This window comes from Pieris napi, chromosome 22 (assembly GCF_905475465.1).
Source record: "Pieris napi chromosome 22, ilPieNapi1.2, whole genome shotgun sequence".
NCBI classification, from domain to species: Eukaryota; Metazoa; Arthropoda; class Insecta; order Lepidoptera; family Pieridae; genus Pieris; species Pieris napi.
In genome coordinates this window covers 4,915,110-4,937,253 of record NC_062255.1, presented here as the reverse complement: position 1 = coordinate 4,937,253, position 22,144 = coordinate 4,915,110, and the positions used below count along the sequence as shown (strand labels likewise).

The following is a 22,144-nucleotide window of genomic DNA, read 5'->3' as shown; positions in this document are numbered from 1 at the left end:
TGTTCAATGTTCATTGTCATCATCGTCTTCGAAATTATTGTTTTATTTTTTGACAGATGACAATCGAAAAATATACAGACCGATTGACAGCCCTGCGTGTCGTCGATAGTGCGATTCTTTTGTATTTTGTTAATATATCAGCAGTAATGTCGTATGACGTCCGTCATTATTTTTTTAGACCATTGATATACAAAAAATCTAAATTGTGCGCTCATTTCAAATAGTCTCGCGTCTAATAAGTGGAGTCGATGTTATTTAATTGTGTTTTTTTTATAAATAAATTTATGTACTTTTGAACTTTTTTGTGTGTAGTTTTTGACAAATATATTTACGCTATATAAAGTGTAGGTCAGGAGGTAGCCAATTTAACATTTCTTTTTAATTTAAAGAAAAAACTTTTTAACCGGATTAAAGTTATGTATTATTATAAATTTACAACTATTTAACATCCAACACCTTTTGTCTTCAGTCACCGTGACCACGCACGCTGTAAAGCACCCGAAAAGTCGGATAAATTTAAAATTATGTTAAATAGTTGTAAATAAAAAAGTCATGTTCGATTCTACTCAATACCTTGTCCTACCGACTACGGTCGGTCGTAAAATTTTATTGCTTTAAGTACGTATACACTGCGTTGTAATAACAACTTTAAGCAATTCGCGTAAGGTTGATTTTGCAATAATATATGCTTGTAACATATACTGTTATAGACATACTGTTATAGAAAGGGACAGAAATAGTGTTTCGGGACACTTTCGAGCGATACTTTATTCGAGACTGTGCATCTTGGGTTTTTTGTATAATATCAATGTTTTAGACTGACTTTTTCTGTATTGAAATCCAATCAATCGCTTACATTGATCCTCTTTGGGTGTGGACGGCTCTTACCCGGATTAATAATTTTTTAGAAGAATTTTCTTATAATATTTTTTTTAAACAATACTTAATATAAAACAAGAAGTACTTAACATATTTTTATCTAGATAAATTAAATATTTTATTTCAACTAGGCTTCATAATTTGCAACCCTAAATTCAATCAAATTTTGTCATGGCGGCATCTCTCTTGCGAATGTCATGATTTTGATTTTCTGCTTCACCAACCTCCTTCACCCTCGGTATTATTATTCGAGCAGCAGTTTTAATAATTTGTTACGCTTGTCTTAACAATATAAAAAAATAAAAGTTGAACTAGCGTTCGAACAAAGTATCTGTCAAAAATGTCAAATTTAGTAGTTCCACTTTTTATACACTCCGCAAGTGGCAACCCTAAACCCGCAGGCACAGGTCTAGGTACTTAGGTAGCAGCAGCGCTTCCAGATACACTGTAATTACAGTAGATTTACTGTATTTTAGACTTTTCTACTGTATACTGTAATGATAAAATACAGTGTATGAAAATACTGTATTTAATTTCCGTTCATATATATTATCAAATTAATCAAATTTAATACGTTTTACGTATTACAAAATACGAAATATAAATTTGCAACCTAATCTAGAACCCAGAACCACTGACCTCTATCTATAGACAATGTAGAGTAGGATTGTTACCTACATATTAGTTTAAGTGCGGGGAATTCCCCAATGAATCAGAACTAAGCTTAGCAAAAACTAACCGTCTAGTATTATCTTTGCCTCACTCAAACGCTGAGTGCGAACGCAAGTTTAGTGAAATTAATAGTATAAAAACCAAGCAGAGGAACTGTCTGATCACAAATACTATTAAAGAAAATATGTTAGCTCAGCAAGCCATTCGTCGAAATTCTGAAAATTCGTCGAAATTTAATCCCACTAATGAAATGATTTTGAAGATGAATGCAAAAATTTATCAAAATCATGAGGAAATTATTTTAGAATAACTTACAATGATATGAATTTACAAATAAATTAATACAGCATCTTATTTTTCTTTTAATATTTAAACAAACTTTTACTGTAATTTTACTGTAATCGAATTTGGAATCTGCTGTATTGTTTTAAGAAACTACTATATTTTTTAGCTGACAACACTGTAATTTTACTTTTGGGATCTGGAAGCACTGGGTAGCAGTAATCGAACTTTTGACTTCCTTTTTTGGCGGGAACTGGAAGGGCGCCTTTTTTAAACAATTTTTTCAATAAATTCAAATAAGTTGGTAAACTAACGAAATACCTAGCTGGGACTAGTCGTAATGGAGCCGGAGAGCGGCGGAGATGACGATGGGTGTATGGCGACACCGCGGACAACAAAGAAGCGAAAAATGAAGGAGCAGCTTCCAGCGGCGTCTTCGTCACCAGACGATAAGTACAAACCCTTTTTTAAACCTGAATATAAGAGGTCATACCCGGACAACAGCTCTAAGGAGGAATTCCCGATCTATGTTGAAGGAATTAATGAGAAAATTGGGAACAAAAACCCCTTATATCTCTCGAAATTTTTCAAAAATGTAAAGGGCATTGTTGAAAAGCGTAGATTAAATGCGAACAAAATAATGGTAGTCTTCAAACAGGCGGTAGCAGCAAATGACTTCCTAAGCCATAGTTGTCTTAAGGAAAACAATTTGAAGGCGTACATACCAGCAGCGTCGGTGGAGAGAACCGGCATTATTAGATTCGTCGACAAGGAGTCGAGCAATGCAGAACTGTATGAAAAACTGATGGCGGATGCCGAAATTATAGCTGTAAGACGGTTCACCAAGAAAGTAGGTCAGGAAATAGTCCCTCTCACTACGGTGAGTGTAACATTTGTAGGCACTTCCCTCCCACAATATGTTTTTCTGGACAAGTGGAGGTACAGGGTATATACTTATGTGCCACCACTGATGCAATGCTTCAAGTGCATGAAGTTTAGGCACCATGCGAAAATATGTCGAAATGATGATGTATGTTCAAGATGTTCAGGTGCACATTCCTACAAGGAGTGCTCGTCAGACATCTTGAAGTGTTGCAACTGTGGTGGGGACCACCTAGCTATATCGAAGTTTTGTCCCATTAAAATAGAACAACGTAAAAAACATGAAACAAATTACTTGACCAGAATGTATTCAACAGTAGTATCAAACAAAGATTTTCCTGCATTGACCAAAGCGAAAACAGACAAATCATTGACATTTGCATTGAAAACTAAGTCTACCCCGTTTAAGAAAATTGAAAATAGTCATGAGTCCCCTATCACAGCACCGGTTTCAACCGTTCAAACACCAAATACTAACTCCAACACCTTGACCTATGACTACCTTGTAAAAGATGATATCTTTTTACAAAAAATAATAAAAACCTTAGTTACATTAGCTAATTCGAATAAAACAAACACAACCACACACATTAAAGATATATTAATAGAAAATCTTACCAAATAATGGCTGTTTTAAAAATAATGCAACATAATATTCAGAGTGTCAATAATAAAAAGGCTTTACTTAAATCATCATTAATTCAAAATAACATAGATGTGTGTCTTCTCAATGAAACCTGGTTAAAAGATTCAAACCCCTATTTATCAATCTCTGGCTATAACTACATAGGAAAAAATGCTAAAAATGAACATGGCGGTGTAGGTATTTTAATAAAAAATGATATTAAATTTAAGGTCTTAAAAACTACTTTCTATCAAAATATTCAATTTATAGCTATTTCTATAATAACAGGATGTGGTCCTGTCTCAGTGCTCTGTGTCTACTGTCCACCAAATAATAGCTCAATTAGTTTGATTAATTTGAGAAAGATTATTTTGCAATTACCCAAGCCTTGTCTTGTTTCTGGTGATTTTAATGCTCACAATATAGCTTTTGGTTGTGATACTACCAATTCAAGAGGTCGTGAATTATTTGATATATTTGATGATGCTGATTTATGTATTTTAAATTCTGGTGACCCTACTACTATTTCTAGACCTGGTAATAATGCATCAGCTATTGATGTTACTTGTGTTAGCCCTGATATTGCACCACTTTGTGAGTGGTATGTCGGTGATGACCCTTTAGGGAGCTATCATTTACCTACTTTTGTTAACATCATTACCTCAACTCAAAAATATACAGTTCAAGAGTCTATACATAAGTATTTATATAATAAAACAAACTGGAATATGTACAATGACAAATCCAAAGATATATTTGATAAATTTTCTCCTTCAACAATTGATCCTTTAGTTCAATATGATGAATTTTCTAAATTACTACTTAGTTTAAAAGAAAACTGTGTTCCATTGTTAAAGCATAAATCTTCTAGTAAAAAGTCTGCTCCTCCAGCTCCTTGGTGGAATGATACTTGTGCCGAGGCTGTAACCAAATCAAAAGAAGCGTTAGCTAATTATAGACGTAATATGACAATGGACAATTATATAGAATATAAGAAAATAGATTCGAGGAAAAAAATTATTATAAAAATGGCTAAGAAAGACAGTTGGAAAAGTCTTTGTTCGTCTTTTAATAGATTCACTCCAGTATCCCGAGTGTGGAATTTTATTAGAAGATTTAAGAGAATTAACATTAATAGAAATGTGTCTAAAAATGATGAGTGGATAGCAAGTTTTTTAGAGAAGTTAGGGCAGCCTAGTAATAACAACGATAATATTTCTGGTTTATTTGAATTTAATGATGGAAGTCAGTGGAGCAAGTTTCTACTTAACTCTTTTTGTTTTGAAGAACTTGACATGGCTTTGTCTTCAAGAAAGAATACAACCCCTGGTCTTGACGATATTCCTTATATTATGCTTCAAAATCTACATATTTCTGTAAAACATATTCTACTTAATATTTTAAATTCCCTTTGGTCTCAGCAATTGATTCCAGAATCCTGGAGGTTGCAATGTGTCATACCAGTATTAAAACCTGACAAACCCAACGATCATTTTAATTCGTACAGACCCATTTCTCTAACATCTTGTGTAGGGAAATTGTTTGAGCAAATGATTAAGATTAGACTGGACTATTTTGTTGAAAACCAGAAACTTATTCCTTCTTGTCAGTTTGGATTCAGAAAAGGCAAAAGTGCAGCAGAAAGTTTTATAGCTTACCTGACTGATATGAAGAAGTGTTTGTTATCAGGTTCTACTGCAATTTGTGTTTTCCTTGATGTTCAGGGGGCATATGATAATGTAGATCTTCACCAATTAATTAGGGTGCTATATTCCTTGGGCTTCCCAGGAAAGCTTTTAAAATGGATTTTCCATATGTATTATGGTCGTTCCTTATACATTAAATACAATAATGTTTTTCATGGTCCAAAATTAGCATTCAAGGGGTTGATGCAAGGGTCTTCTTTATCTCCAATCCTGTATAACCTTTATACTTCACAAATATATAGATATGTGACTGAATCTGTAAAAATATTACAATTTGCCGATGACATCTTAATATATAGTGTAGGCAGTAATTTACAGGTTACTCAAGCAAAAGTTAATTCAGCTTTATGTCAACTTAACTACTATTATACTGAGATACTTAAATTAAATATAAATAGTAGTAAAAGTTCAGTTTTAGCTTATGGTATTGATACTAATGTAAATGTTAAGTATAACAATAATTTAATCCCTCAAAATAGCGAAAAAAAGTTTCTTGGTGTAATTTTTGACACTAAATTAAAGTTTACCAAACACATTGACTATATTTGTAGTAGAGCTTTGAAAGGTATCAATATTTTGCGGTCCTTAGCAGGAACTTTTTGGGGTTCTGATCCAAAAATTCTTTGTTTATTATATAAAAGCTTAGTACGTAGTCATTTTGATTATAGTTGTCTGGCATATATGAATATTAGTCCTATATTATTAAAAAAGCTCGATGTTATCCAAAATATTGCTCTTAGAATTGTTACTGGTGCAATGCGTACCACTCCTATCAATTCTATGGAGGTTGAGTCATGTGTAGAACCACTATGTATTCGGCGAGTATTAATTGCTGAAAAATTTTGCCTGAAAGTTATAACTTCTCAGAATGATGTTCTTCTTCCAAAACTTTCTTATTCTATAACTATCACTAATACACCAGATTTGCCTTCAAGTATAACAGCGACTAATGTTCTCAATAACCAGATCCCTGAATTATTGGGAATTATGAACTTTATGACTGATTTATCTGATAATATGTACAAATCTGAACTATGGCCTGTATATCTCTGTAAATATAAAGCTCTTATGTGTAAATTAAATATAGATATGTCCAGTGTAGTAGATAATATAGACTTTCTTGATTATTGCTGTACCAAGCCTAACAGTTACAAAGTGTACACTGATGGGTCTAAATCTTCATCTGCAGTGAAATCGGGTTACTATGATCCTCAGGCTAAAACCTCAAAATGTTTTAAGTTAAGTAATACTTGCAGCATATTTACAGCTGAAGCTTATGCTATCTATCAAGTTGTATTGTACTTACAAAGTTTACAAAATAATGATAACTATGTGGAGTTCCTAATAATTTCAGATGCAAAAAGTGTGTTAATGGCTTTAGACAAATGTCATACTCATTATAGAAATAATTATTTATTGTATAAAATTAGAGAAACATTGATATCTTTGGATACTCCAGTAACATTTAAATGGGTGCCCTCTCATAGGGGTATCAAGGGAAATGATATTGTAGATGGTATTGTCAATTCTAATTATGATGAGGATCATAGTATTACATGCAGAGTTCCTTTTACGGATTTTCTTTTCGACTTAAAACAAAGAAGTCGCAAGTTATGGGAAAGCTATTGGAAATTATCCTCACAGCATAAAGGTAGTTGGTATGCAGAGATCCAAAAGGAACTCCCATGTAAACCTTGGTATGATAAATACAAAGGAGCCAATGAACGTAAATTTATAACCATTATTAATCGTTTGAGGTTTGGCCACTGTCAGACTCCAAGCCATTTATTTCGTTTTAAAATTATAAATAATAACAGATGTACATACTGTGGAGGAAATGAGGCCGACTTATCCCACCTCATCTTAAGTTGCCCGACCTTTAAATTTCAACGATTAATACTAGTAACGGATATTATGAAGTTGATGGATTTTGATGAGAATAATCAGACTACAGTTAAACTTGGAAATTCTTTAGCAAATAACCCGACAAGATCAGCTTTAGACTCATCAGTCACTGCAAATGGTAGTCATCAATGTCAATCATCACAAATAGAAATTCCCCGCCGTGTCCAAGATTTACTGAAATATCCAGTTCTATTCAAAGCTATTTACTATTATATAAAAAACACGGTTGAGAAAATTTAAAGCTCACCATTGTATTATATAAATTGATTGTATTTTATGTTAAGTTAGTATAGTTATTTTTGTAAGATATTTTGTTATACTTCTTTTTTTAAACTGCCAATGGACTTTGTATCCGGCTAATAAATAAATTAAAAAAAAAAAAAAAGTAATCGAACTTTTCGTCATTCTTCGTGTTCAGTCGTGTAATTTTAGCGTTGGTATAGCACGTATTTTTGGCGTTGGCATTTCATAGTTGAACAGGAAAATTGTTTTTAGTATTTTACTTCACTAAGCACACAAAAAGTGAGTATATTTTATTAATTATCCACGTAGTTTCCTCTTTCATTTAAATTATTTTGTCTTATATATTGAAGACCTATTGATGAAATAACCTTAAATATTGTGTAATGACATTTTATGCTTCTTATTCGCTAAATATTGAGGAAAGTATAAAAGTAATATGGTTTAAACTCTTGTTTTAAGCACATTATTCGTAATGTGCCTTAGAATATTAAAAAAAATTACCCTTACGTAATAACGTCATCCCGCCCTAGACTACTCACCTGACATTGATCTCCATGTGATCCTGACCCAGTTTGGATGCAAACTAGAGCCAAGTCCACATTAGAATACGGTATCTCTGATTTAAACTTATAACAAAGGTATTTGTATGTACCAATGAGCATTTCGTCATTGACCTTTGTATTATGTAATATATTTCTAGGAAAATGTGATGATTTAATATAAAACGCGAGTGTAAGCCTACATATATCCCTGGTATTATTAATGTTTTAACTATTTATTTCAGAAACATAATGGGTGTACCAGCTGGTAACTCTGAAAATGGAAAGAAAATCTTTGTCCAAAGATGTGCCCAATGCCACACCGTGAGTATTAAGCCACATTTTCATAATTTTAAATAGTTGAATGATTATTAGCTTACATTGAGTTACTCAACCTTTAACATTTTTTCTAGTCTTCATTTCTTAAGCATTAAATTCAAATGTACCATAGACATGTGTGTTAAATGTATGTGTAATATGTGGTAAAAGTTTAGCCCATAATAAACTTATTAGAATTCTTATTTTGTAACAGGTTGAGGCTGGTGGTAAACACAAAGTAGGGCCCAACCTTCATGGATTCTACGGACGCAAAACTGGCCAAGCTCCAGGATTCTCATACTCAGATGCCAACAAGGCTAAAGGTATACATTCATACACATCTAAACTGTCGGAAAATCTGTATTCATTACAAATCTTTACTATTAAGATAATTTTTATATTTTTTATTCTATATGTTCATTTCATATTTGAATATATTAGAATTTATTGATTAAAATTGCAGATAAGATTAAATATGTATTATAGTAAAATTTTTAATTTTGAATAGTTACATACTGTAATTATAATCTATTCTAGGATTAGATAAGAATAAAATCAGACCTTGACTGCGTAACCAAGTCACATTGATAAGAATGCCTATTATTATTGTAGAGAATTAGCTAGCCTGGGCATAAAAAAATATTTTTGCATTGTCTTTTTAATAAAATCTAAAAAATAGGTAGGTAGTGGGTGAGTAAACTGTATAGTCTTTATTCTTTAACAAACATATTATAGCTTAGTCTAGCCTCTTTTAAATGTTCTCAGAAGTCATACTATGCATTCTAAGCATACAATTCAGTCAGGTCAAATTAAAATTAAAATCAAATAGATCAAATTTCAAATTGTATTATTTTAATGCTTAAACTTCAGCAGCTTCAAAATTTACATACTATTCTTCGTTACAGGCATTACCTGGAGCGACGACACTCTCTTTGAATACTTGGAAAACCCCAAGAAATACATCCCTGGAACTAAGATGGTCTTCGCTGGTTTAAAGAAAGCCAACGAGCGCGCAGATCTAATTGCTTATCTCAAGGATGCAACAAAGTAACTCTAACCAACTTAGGATAAATCGTGGAACTGGAAGAATAACACTTCTCGTTTCTTAGCCCAATCAGTATCATTATTTATGTATTTATTGTACATTCATTCATCTAACAATAGGTTTCAATCTGTCATTGTAATTGGGACATGTGTGCGTACAAGTTATAATGTATGACAAAAATGTAGTATAACAGATGTGAATGTTTTTGATGTTATTAAATTATTAATAGATGTCATAATTAGTATTTTATTTGTGAAAATATGTCCTCGCATTATGGATTTCTGTCTAATAGTTTCATAATTTGTTACCAATTATTAGTTTATATTTAAATTGTGATTAATAAACAATTTTAAGTTCTTTTATGTTTTTCTATAATACGGGTTGCAGACCAAGAGCTAAGCTAAGTTACTTTAGCTTAGCTCGCATAGCTGACGCAGATTTCCATACTTGTGTGCAGACCGCAAACTATGCGAACTAAGCTATGTGAGCTAACTAAAATATGCGAAGCTAAGTTAGTTGTGTATGCCGATGCGCAGCTACACGAGCTAAGCTAAGCCCCTCCCGCTACCCCGCACACCATTTGCACATCCTTCGCCACACTGACTGAGCTTTGGCTTAGCTGTTGGTGTGCACGCTATTTATTTATAGCTTAGCTTAGCCTAGCTTGCTTGGCATAGCTTAGTTTAGCCTTGGCATAGCTTAGTTTAGCCTTGGCATAGCTTAGTTTTCGGTCTGCAACCGGCTTTATGTATGGTATGTTTGTATGGTGTAGATATTGTTTGGTATTTATCTAGCAGGAAATTAATTGAGTATACATATATTATATGCACGACATTCCAACACATTATATTGATGGATTACAAAATACCGTATGTGACCGCGGTTTTACCAGCGTTTTTCCATAGATCCAATGTTCCAAGAACCAAGTTCCTGATTCCAAGTACATTTCTTCAGCTTTTTAATATAAGTGTATAGGATGAAAATTTATATGAGTACTATTTATTATCAATAGCCAATAATTAATTATCGCTTTAATTAGTAATGAACTATAATATGATCATGTTCCTAAGTATAGATAATACGCTATATACAATTATACAGTATTGTAGTTTACAGTTAATAGTTAATACTTTACAGCTGTCTTGGTTTTTCAATCAAATTGCGCAACTTACAATTTATTGTTAAATAGCGACATCTATTATCTTCATACCATACTAACTTTGTTTGTAATCTGTTTCTTGTTTTCTTTACATGCAATAGATGGTGTTTAAATAAAAAAAATACATTTGTAGAGATTTATCGTCTAAAAAGGTAAGTGTCGTTAACATTTTGTCCTATAATATTATATATTATATTTCAAATGAAGTAATTTGTGTTATAAGATTTTGAACAGTCATTATCTATACTAATCTTAATATATATAAATTACGTGTCACGTTGTTTGTCCGCTATGGACTCCTAAACTACCGAACCGATATCAATAAAATTTGCGCACAGTGTGCAGTTTGATCTAACTTATAAGATAGCTTACATCTGAACCCGAAATGTTATTTTATTGCAAATATTTGTTTATTATTTGATACAATTCTAACAGATGGCGCTGTGTTGAAAGTACCAACGTTTCACATAAGCTATAATTTAATGGCATAACCACCAAAAAAGCATGGTGATCCCCATGACTGGTGTTCTTCTATCCGCGAATAGCTTACTACTATGTAATATAACAAAAACCTTAGTCATTGTAACGCTTGGCCGAGTCTGCTAGTATTCTATAAGTTATAGTGTACTAGTAGCCCGTCCCGGCGCGGGTGGACAATTTTTTTTTTTTCAGTTTCACAACTTTGGTACTTTCAACACATCGCCATCTGTTAGAACTGTGACTCAAATAATAAACAAATAATTTGCAATAAAATAATATAGTAGCTACAAATTAAGATGTAAGCTATCATACACATATCATATGGATCAAACTGCACACGGTGTGCAAATTTGATTTAAAATCGGTTAAGTAGTTTAGGAGTCCATCGCGGACAAACAACGGGACACGTGATTTATATATATTACGATATATTGTATACTATAAGTATATAATCTCTTTAAATAGAGAGACACAATTGTTAGACTGGAGACTACTGATGCAATTCATTATAATGTAATAAACACAATTATCACTCTAGATGAAAATTTTAAACGCCTGGAATTACGTTTAGGCATCTATGTGAGATTGAAATGTTTTGATGTTCAATTTATATATGTCTATATTTATATATGTATATCTAAGGTGGAAAAGCGTTTCACGCATCCCGTGCATCACTCAGAGTGCTATGCGGATGTGTGAGTGATTCAGTCCAGGCGAATCCTTTGCTGATTTTATTGGTAAAATACAAATTTATGTATTTGAAGGCGATTTTTTTTTTATTAGAAATCATTATTATAATTGATTACTGATTTTATACTTTAATATACTTACATAAAAAGCAGCTTGATATATTTACTTTAATTCTACATGGTAAATGCGAGAAATCACCTTTTTAAATTTGGTTTCAATTTTTTTTCGCTAATATCCCATCGCATTAGCAGCTGATATTTTACGTCGTGAAGCGTGATACAGTTACGTTTTAGTACGTATTAATATCAATAAGGTATATTGTAATAGCTAATTAGTTTTATTTAAATACAGAATTGTTTATACCATATAGAAACTAAACTCATCGTGACTGGCAAAGTGGAGGGCACCAGACCTCGAAGTGGAACTTCTACCCGCTGGACCGATCAAGTAAAGGCCCCTACAGGTCTTACCCAGGCGCAGAAGGAGGGCGCTTGCCGAAGACAGGGAAAAGTTGAAGAAGTTTTGCGACACCACCAACATGGCCCTCAGAAATGAAGAGTAAAGAAGAATATAAACTAAAATGTACACAATGTCTAATAAAAAAACTTTAAATTCAGTTAATACAAATTCTTGTGCACAATTAATAGGTGAAATATTGTTTGAATACCGTAGTATGTTTTAAATGAAACCTCCACGCATAGAATAATATAATCCGTCTATGAGGTCATATTTCACATTGTGCAACGCAATTATAATTGGTGGAAATGTTATTTTAGATTTAATTTAAATATTCAGTTTAGTTTAATGTATTTATTGAAAAATAAAATAAAAACAATTGCTTAATTTGAAATAAAACATCACAGTGCCATTTTAAAAAATAACCTAGTTCACTCGTTAGTTACTGTTAACATAAGAACATGATGAAATAAAGAAAATATACTACAACAGAACACATTATCAAAATATAAAAATAAACCTAAATGTAAAACAAGAAAACAAATAAATACAGCAAACGAATCTAAGACAGACTCATCTTTTATTATTATTTTTGTTTATGTAAGATTATAAAAGGCAGACAACACAGCCGATCGTTGCCGGCCTTTGAGGAAGGAGTAACCACTCTTAATATTTGGAGGTCGTATCTCCAAGCGAAGACCTCCTGGGAGCCAATTCAAGAGTTCGCTAGTTCGTAAAAGAAAGTGCATATTTATGATAATTGGAAAAAAATAACATTTTCGATTTCAATATTACATGGATATTTTTGGTAAGACTTGATTACAGATACATTTAGCAGCTGTTGTATTTAATAAATACCTATTTTGAATAAAGAAACCAGACTTCTACATGCAAACTATGTGTACTTAAACCAGATTGAAATTAGAAGTAAGATAATTGTTTTCAAAGAAAATGAAGTGAAGTTAGCGCCGTTGCATAGATCGGAGTGGCAAATTGTGCATGTCTTGTAAAGTAAGCCGATTTCGGACAAATCCCTGTTTACACAAGAGGCGGCGCAGTCACGAACGACGAAGGCGTAACCTGAAACAATGTGATATCTCGTTTACTTTATCTCTTCTAATTGAGGCACGAGGTCGAGCACAGCATATTTCGTTTGTTTTTTCCTTACCTGCCTGGGAGAAGTTACTTAGGAACTATTTACATATATAGTAACACAATATAACATTTATTACTAACGAAACACACAAAACAATAATAATCAAAAAAGTAAAATAATAAAAAATATGGAAAGAAAAGAAAAAGGAATAAGGTACTTTTTAGGCGTGTAATGTGCGTGTTGTGGTAGTAACTAGCCCAAAGTTAGGTTGCGTCTCAGACGCAAAAAAGACCAAATAATGTAATAAAAAAAAAAAAAAAAAAAAAATATGTTTATTATGGAACGTAAGATACATGTATCACTTATTCCACGTCATTAAATTTGAAGGCATCCCTACTCATCGGCAAAGAAGACAGAGGGTGTAGGCCGAGAGAAAAAGCCGGCGTAAAAAACTCTCGGTACTCTTTTAAAACAGCAAATCATCAAACAACAGTTATTTATAACAAATATCGCAAATTAATTAGAAGTAGCCTGTCTAGCACTAGTCCCAGGCCCTTTTATCAATTAGATAATCGTTGACTTTATAGTAAGCCTTTTTACACAGCTTTTCTTTAATACATTTCTTAAATTTATTGAAAGGCAGTGATAAAAGAGCTTCTGGGATTTTATTAAAGAAGAGTATCCCTTTCCCCAAAAAAGAATTACTAACTTTAGATAGTCTAGTACGGGGAAATTGCAGCCTGCGTTTGTTCCGTGTATTAACATTGTGCGTATGTTCTATTCTAGTAAACTTATCACTATTTTTGTATACATACATAATATTTTCATAAATATATTGCGAGGGAAAGGTAAGTATATTAATTTCCTTGAATTTATCTCTAAGAGATTCCCTACATTTTAAATTATAGATTGCACGAATAGCCCTCTTCTGCAGGATGAAAATAGTTTCGACATCAGCAGCATGACCCCATAATAATAAGCCATAAGTCATTAAGCTATGAAAGTAACTAAAATAAACAAGTCTAGCTGTATCGACATCAGTTAGAGAGCGAATTTTTTTAACCGCGTAGGCTGCAGAACTAAGTCTCTTCGCCAATCCGTTAATATGAGGGGACCACTGAAGTTTTGAATCCATGGTGATTCCGAGAAATACAGTTGTATCATCCAGATTCAATTCCTCACCGTTTATAATTGGTCTAGTATCCATAATCCTTGAATTTTTTGCACAAAATTTAATGCATTTTGTCTTTTTTGCATTAAGTAGAAGGTTATTCATACTAAACCAATGGACAATCGAAGACAGAGCATTGTTCACATCGTCAAAATTTGTTATTTGTCGTTTGATTTTAAAAATCAAGGACGTGTCATCAGCAAACAAAACTATCTGATGTTTTCTCTCTACCATGAAAGGTAGATCATTTATATAAACAAGAAAGAGGAAAGGGCCAAGAATTGAGCCCTGTGGTACCCCCATATCTACTGCCGACCCAGAGGACCTCTTACCATTCACTTCAACCTTCTGAGTTCTTCCGTGTAAATAGGAAGTCAGAAGATTCAGTGCGGTATTCTTGATGCCATAATGGCGGAGTTTCCCGATTAAGGTCTCGTGTTGGACACAATCAAATGCTTTGGATAAGTCGCAGAAAACACCTAAAGCGTCATGCGACTCCTCCCAAGCCTTAATTATATATCTATATAACTCAACACCGGCATCGGCTGTCGAGCGACCCTTGGTAAAACCGAACTGATTATTATGTAATAATTTGTTTACGTTAAAATGACTTACCAGTTGATTTAATATAATTTTTTCAAATATTTTACTACAAGTAGGTAGTACGGAAATCGGTCTAAAGTTACTGGGGTCGGACATACTACCTGCTTTAAATAATGGAATGACTTTACTATGTTTCATTAGATCGGGAAACTCGCCACTTTTAATACAATTGTTGAAAATTATAGCTAGATGGGGAGCAATTACATCAATTATGCTACTAATTATTTTTACAGAAATACCCCAAAGATCGGTAGTGTTCTTAATATCTATGGTTCTAAATATCCTCACTATATCGTCGGCACCAATGGGTCGGAATGTAAAACTGACCTTGCACTCGTTTACATTATCTTTGAGCAGCGATTCAGCGAGGGCGGGAGATGATTGAAGAGACTTTGTAGTCGAAATTGGAATGTCAGAAAAGTACTTATCAAAAACAATCGCTATCTCTTCGTTAGATTTGATTATAGTGTTATCGACACATAGTTCGATGTCTTGATTGCGATCCCTGACTCTTCCAGTTTCACTATCAATTATCTTCCAAGTCATTTTAGTTTTATTGCTACTATTTTTAATCTTGTTTTTAATATTTAAGGACTTGGCCGCGTAACAAACTTTCTTAAATAATTTCGAATAATTTCGAACATAAAGAATAAATTCTTCATTATGATTGTATGACTTTTCAGCGTAAAGGTCATACAACCGTTGTCTACTTTTATAAATTCCCGCTGTCGCCCAATCACTAAACGATTTACACTGCGAATGAGAGACTTTATTTGGGGTAAAGATGGTGTTGAACTCTTTATTAATACAATCACTTAGATTGTTGTATTGTATATCAACGGTAGTACCTACCGGTAATAAAGGTAGGTGTTTACCTATATTATGTCTAAATCTCACCATTCGCTTTTTATTTACTGGAACAAACACACTGCTCTTATTTACTTGTTTCACCACTTTACATTTTAGCGCCACTAACTGTCCACAATGATCTGAGCTAAGATCAGTTGTAATTGAGGTTTGCATTGCCTCTGCATCTGTAAATACATTATCTATACATGTAGCAGTGGAGCTTGTAATTCTAGTGGGCTCAAGAAACAAGTTAACAAGATTGTAAGATTTTAATAACAGATTGAATTTTTTACTAATGGAGGTATTTTCTAATAAATTTATATTGAAGTCACCACATACAATAATATACTTATTGTTCTTAAAACTAACTTTACACAAAATTTCCTCCAACTTTGCTTCAAAAAAATCGTAAGATGCACTTGGTGGTCTATAAACACTTAAAATAATGCAATTCTCAATCTCTATACAGGCTACCTCCAAAGAGTGTTCTACAGACAGACACACGATGTCATTACGCTCTTTATACTTTAAATTTTTATTAACAATAATCAAAGAGCCCCCATGAATCGCCGACAATCTGCAAAACGAACTTGCAACTTGGTGCTGATCAAAGTTAAAGATGATTTGGCATTCTCTAAGCCAATGTTCGGTAATGCATAGGACATCAATTTTTCTTGATTTTAAAAACAACTCCAATTCTAATTCTTTGCCCAACATACCTTGCATGTTTTGATGCATCAAGTTTAAACAGTTGTTGTTAGTAATATTACACGTTGAGCTGAGTTGTACTAAATTATTGCTAGAGTTTGCCTCTATTGTCACACTATCTAATTTAAATTATTAATACTTAATGAAGTGCTACTGCAAGTATCACTACATTCTCTTAAGCTAAGCTGCTCAATAGAAGCAGTTGTCTCAAAAGCTAGCTGCTCAATAGAAGCAGTTGTCTGAAAAGCTAAATGTTTAGCTTTAGTTGTAAATAAAAAGTAAGATAGCATAGTAGCTATCTGTTGTAAATAATAATTAGGTAGGCGGAACCTATCCTTTGTCAATACATACTTATTTTTAAATATACAATTTATGTCCATTAAATTAGGTAGTGTACCTAAGTCACAATTTAATTGTATATTGTTAGTAGTTAATGAATTGTGCAATAGCATATTTAACTTATATCTAATTTTATTTTCCTTTGGTGCACCTTTGATGTAAGGAAATGTATGCAAGACAATATTCTCTACATTAAGTGATTTTAATTTATCAATAAATGACAACAATTCATTTTGTCCTACATTTCCCCTTCTCCCAAAAAGCAATATTAAAGTTGTGTTATTTGTGTAATTTCCACACAAGACTTTGTTGAAAATGGTTACAGGGGTGGCTCCGGGCATACAATGATTTGTTACAATTTTGCCGGAGGACTGATATAATTTAGTACCAATATTTTTCCCTATATCATCACTAAATAACAGAATTTCACTTTTATTTACACTGACTTTTTCTATGAAACTGTCACTCTGCACACTGGGCTCACATGATAACAATGGAGGCTCCGCATTTGTCCCATTAAAACCACACTGGCAATTGTTGGTCAATGACAAGAAGCGTTGTTCATTGTATTGAGACAGTAGCAGAACCTCATCCATGGCCAATATGTGCTCCCCTATTTGTTGCTGGGCACAACTATATTTATCTGTCATATCTTGAAGAGAATTATGAAGACTTGTAATCCTAGAATTTAATGTGAGAATGTCAGTTTCATATTTATTCTTTACTGATTCAACCTCACATGAAAACATTTTACATTGATTTAAAACATTTTTATATTTTTTTGATAGGTTTATATGATTTTTGTAAATATTATTTCCATTTATTAATTTTTTAGTTTTTTTAATGAATTTTTGCAATTTAATATATTTCTTTAATTTGTTTTTGCTGTTACAATTGAATTGAGTTGATGTATGTGACACAGAGTCATCACCTGTCAAGTCAATTGTTGCAGTGGACCTAATACAGTCTTTACCTAGATTTGAGATGACCAGTTCTTCATACAGACTTTGTGTATGAGAAGACTCTAATTTGTTAATATTTAATTTAAGCTTTTCAATTGTTTCATAGGCACAAGAGAGTTGAGACCGTAGCTCTGACATGGCTTTTAAATTATCCTCATATTCAATGGCACAGCGGTCAAAGTTGCCTGTTTGTCTTTTAAGACGGTCTCTTTCCTCCTGTGCCTCCAAGCAAAGATTGTGAAGCTGAGTCATCTCAGTTTTCAGTAAAGTATTTCTATTAATTACCTTCAACGTCTCGATTTCGTTGTCATTCCTTTCAACAATTAATTGTTCACACTGCTCCTTGTACTTTTTTAGTTCTTGGAGCGCGAGTTGGAGTTGGCTTTCCAACTGGCGACTCTTAGCACTACGAGTAGTCATTGTTTATGATTTAAATTACTTGACTTAACAAAGATTGTTAAAGGTAGAATAGGTACCTACACAGGGGCAGTGTGAATGTAAGCTCGCGAGATTATTAGTATTGTAATAAATACTTATCTGTTTCAATTTACTTATTTACACTATTAATTCGTATTGAAAAAGAAATACAAATTACCGAATTTGGATGACAACGATTCGAATTAAGTACGTTACCTAGTACACAGCTGTTACTGACACCGTTTATTACACTTTATAATCACTATATCACTGTAATATTTTGCAACAATATACTTAATACACTAAGTTATGTATAAATAAGAGATAAATAACAAGTAATATCAATAAAAAACATTTAAAAATAATTAAAATTAGTATTTTGGGAGAAGTCGTGTATTGACAGTTCGCACACCAAAAAAAAAAAAAAAAAAAAATCAACAGGTCAAATAGGTAATAAAATAATAGTAGAAAAAATAATAAGAATAAAAATTAACAGTGTTAGTAAAGAAGTCTTGGAAGATTTGTGTGTAAAAGTATATAGTAAATAAAAAAATAAGAAATATTATTACTTAAACTACTATAAGAAACAGATAAATAAATATTTTTGGGCTTTGTTTGGAAATAATATTCCATTAAGTATAATAGATGTATGAACTTTAAAAGTATGTAAAAATTACATAAAAATACATTACCTCTGTGTTGGTAAGTTTTCGTCACACAAGCGTCTTGGTCTCCGCGGCAGTATTTCGCTGGTGTGCTCATATCTGGTAACCAGCATGATGGATCATTAGTGCTGCTACAAGCAAAACAAACCCGGGGATGTTCATTCAACATAAAATTCGATTTATCCATTTCTGAAACACCAAAACCTTTAGTTGGATGACTTGCTAGTCTTTTAAAATCTTCAACGGTAATATGTGGGTCGTTGAATGGAAAATCTATATCAGACTCATTAATTTCTGCTATTCTGTTGGAAGCTTTGTTTTCACTCGAGTTAAAAGTTTTACCATCTACTGTTAATGACTCCTCAGTGAGATTATTGGATATAGGATTGGATTGGCTTAAATTATTTGAATTATTACCCTGTACATTTAATACATTTGGATTTATCGGTGCCGCGTATCTCATCAGCGGTTGATCCGCAAAAGGGTTGTTATAGTTTATTGGAAATTGTTCTTCATTCAAGTTTGAAGGCATTGTAATACCATCATTTTCTTCATTATTGGGATCGGCATCCTTGTTTTGATCCAAGAACTGGTGAGGTCTATTTGATATTTTTCTATCGGCTTCATGTTTTATTATTAGTGTTTCAAATTCAAAATTCTTATGCGTGCTGTCAAGTATGGTGTCATGGTTATCTTGTGCAGCAGAATGGCTGCTTGTTTCATTATTGATGCTATTAATAGGCTCTTCTTCAAGTGCACGTCGTAAATGTAACGGAGTTTCTGTCAAATATTCTATATTTAGTTCTGGCGTCCTAATATCATTTACACTGGTATCATTTATTACTCCTAGTTTTTCAGAAACTGGTAAGAGAAGTGTTACAAAATATTCAGGTGTTATCGTTGTTTCTTCTGTTTCATTACTTGATTTTTGCCCGGTCTTTGATTCTTCATTTTCTACTGTGTTTGCAGTTGTTGTTGGGTCTTGCCTTAGGTTTTCTGTTGTTGTAAGGATTTCATTGGTGCTTGAATTTTCGATTTGAGTCGTTGCCACGTTGACTTCTGTTTGTGGAGTTTTGTCGGTTACGTGAATGTGTTTTTCCTTTGTATCGACGCTACCACATTTCATGATCCTATGTGCTTCTTCTTTGTAATGGCCTTTCAATGAATGAATAGTTTTCCCTTGTCCTTTATTATAATTGTGGTGATCCTCAGGATCTTCGTATGCCGCTGAATATGAATCTCCTTTAGTTTTGGGTATTTGCCCTGTAATAAAATATATATAATGAGTAACAGAATATATAATTAAGTTATTAAATAATTAGAATAGGCACCTAAAACTAATAATGTCGTAAGTAAAAATATAATAAATATGCTTGACATTTTAGTAACTTTCACACAGTCGTGTGAGTAAATTGGAGTTTTACAGTCAAATGACAAAAGACGTAATACAAATCCAAAGTAGAAGGCATTACTTTTATCTTTAAAAGCTGTGAAGCGATATCGTTGTATTGTGGATTGGCATTGTGGAAAGGTATTAAAAGAAAACAATAGCCGTTTCGGTTAAGTGAATATCAATCGGCATCGGTACCGGAGGCAATAGTGCCTAACTTATTTCTGACATTCTTACATAGTCTTATTGGGGTACACATTTATTATTAGAGTTTGAATCCCGAGGTAAGTATTTTTTGTTCTGTAAAATGTTGTACATGTACAAATAAAGACTGTGTTCTATATAAATTTATTTCTCTTCTTCAAATAATCCTTTTTACAATGATTAATGTACAAGGATTGGAAAGGATAACATGCTTACTTTCCAACTGCTAGAAATAAATGGTGGTGATATGACGTACCTACGTCCTTAAATTGATTAAAAATCTTTGACAAATTTTTTTCAAATGCTTGCATATTAGAATGTAATTTTGTTACAACATACGTGAAATATTCACACTTATTGCGATAGCTAAGGTCGAAGACTTTGATGTTTTATATTATATATTGTAAGCATAATATTACATTATAATATACTAGCAGACCGGCCAAGCGTTGCTGTGGCTAAGGTTTTTATTATATCACATAGTAGTAAACTATTCAAGGGAAACGGTAGGAGAACATCAGTCATGGGGACCACCATGCTTTTTTGGTGGTTATGCTATTAAATTGTAGCTTATGTGAAACGTTGGTACTTTCAACATAGCGCCATCTGTTAGAATTGTGACTATCAAATAATAAACAAATATTTTGCAATAAAATAATATTGCGGGTATAAATTGAGATGTAAGCTATCCTATCTTTTAAGTTGGATCAAACTACACACGGTATGCAAATTTGATTGATATCGGTTCGGTAGTTTAGAAGTCCATAGCGGACAAACAACGTGACACGTAATTTATATATATTAAGATAACATTTAAGTCCGTTCTCGATAAACGGACATGATCGTATTTTGTTCAATACGAACCAGTTGTTCCTGTGTTACCTCACCCTATACAATTCTTTGTCTATTAACTTCGATATCAAATTGTATTCCTGGAAATGTGCTTGTAAGAAAGCAAAATAATGTCAATTAAATAGGAATCTCTTTCATAATTATTTTACCTTGTATATAAATACGCCAGTAAATGAGGAACAGCCACATTCAACGTTCGACTAATTGGAATCGCGTTCACGTTTCAACTCGAACAAATTGTCAACCTAACGAAGTTCTGTTTTTGTCAATTTCGCATTTGTATTACAGTAATTTTTGTAATTAATGCGCGGTCCATAAAAAAATTTAAGATCGTCTTAATTTAAATGAATTGTGCGTTGTAAAATGGAGTACGGAGAAAGGTTTTGTGGCATTTAGAAGTAATGAGTCGAAAATCAGGAATATGCATTGCACGTCAATATGAAATTTTGATATGAAATTGAAAAAATGGTAACTTCAGAATTTGTATTTTATTGGTTCATCAGCCTATATATCTTGGCTTCAGATTGATTACGTTTCTTTAACATGTTTTTATTTCTTGGTGTCATAGTTCAGAGTTGTTCTGATTAATACCTTTCAACATCGGACGTCGAGGCAGAATACGAAATTCCACCCGTATCACCTCGTCGTCCGTCGTCCTAGAACTGAGCTTTTTGCACACCTCCACTATGTGGAACCAGCTACCCACTGAAGCATTTCCGAACGATTTCGACTTAGGGTCCTACAAGAAAGGAGCGTACCAGTTCTAAAAAGGCACTTCTGGCTTTTACTGTCCATGGGCAGCGGTATCCTTGAACATAAGGTGTGCCTTCTGCCCGTTTGCGCGTATTATATAAAAAATGTATATTCTCGATTTTTATTTAAGAAGTCCTGGTTTCCTAACGATGTTTTCCTTTACCGTCGAATCAAGTGTTAAATATTCATAAATTAAATATCTTTGAATTTGCGACCTTTGCCGCATGTTGTGAGCCAAATCGCTGTTTGAAATC

The 22,144-nt window shown here is 32.8% G+C and overlaps 2 protein-coding genes across 2 annotated transcripts; one reads left to right on the top strand and one right to left on the bottom strand.

Moving 5' to 3' along the window:
* Nucleotides 1-7,341: 7,341 nt before the first annotated feature.
* LOC125060654 (cytochrome c) lies at nucleotides 7,342-9,453 on the top strand. Its single transcript, XM_047665643.1, has 4 exons — nucleotides 7,342-7,473; nucleotides 7,977-8,057; nucleotides 8,266-8,374; nucleotides 8,957-9,453. Exons 2-4 carry the CDS (start codon nucleotides 7,986-7,988, stop codon nucleotides 9,100-9,102), a joined length of 327 nt encoding a protein of 108 aa, XP_047521599.1. The 5' UTR covers nucleotides 7,342-7,473; nucleotides 7,977-7,985; the 3' UTR covers nucleotides 9,103-9,453.
* Nucleotides 9,454-12,429: 2,976 nt separating this feature from the next.
* Nucleotides 12,430-20,312, bottom strand: LOC125061040. The gene is made up of 4 exons (XM_047666180.1): nucleotides 20,300-20,312; nucleotides 19,109-19,954; nucleotides 18,719-18,880; nucleotides 12,430-12,961 (listed from the first exon to the last, which is right to left on the bottom strand). The coding sequence occupies exons 1-4, from the start codon at nucleotides 20,310-20,312 to the stop codon at nucleotides 12,777-12,779; spliced, it is 1,206 nt and encodes a 401-aa protein (XP_047522136.1). The 3' UTR covers nucleotides 12,430-12,776.
* Between the last annotated feature and the right edge of the window lie 1,832 nt (nucleotides 20,313-22,144).

Bases quoted from the DNA above. Each gene is read 5' to 3' on its own strand.
- LOC125061040 (XM_047666180.1), bottom strand. The intron at 18,881-19,108 runs GTAATAATTCAA...TTGGTGTTTCAG, and splicing joins AAATGTATTAAATGTACAGG to AAATGGATAAATCGAATTTT. The intron at 12,962-18,718 runs GTAATGTATTTT...ACATTGTTTCAG, and splicing joins GAAAACTTACCAACACAGAG to GTTACGCCTTCGTCGTTCGT.
- LOC125060654 (XM_047665643.1), top strand. From the start codon at position 7,986: ATGGGTGTACCAGCTGGTAACTCTGAAAATGGAAAGAAAATCTTTGTC. The intron at 8,058-8,265 runs GTGAGTATTAAG...ATTTTGTAACAG, and splicing joins GATGTGCCCAATGCCACACC to GTTGAGGCTGGTGGTAAACA. The intron at 8,375-8,956 runs GTATACATTCAT...TCTTCGTTACAG, and splicing joins AGATGCCAACAAGGCTAAAG to GCATTACCTGGAGCGACGAC.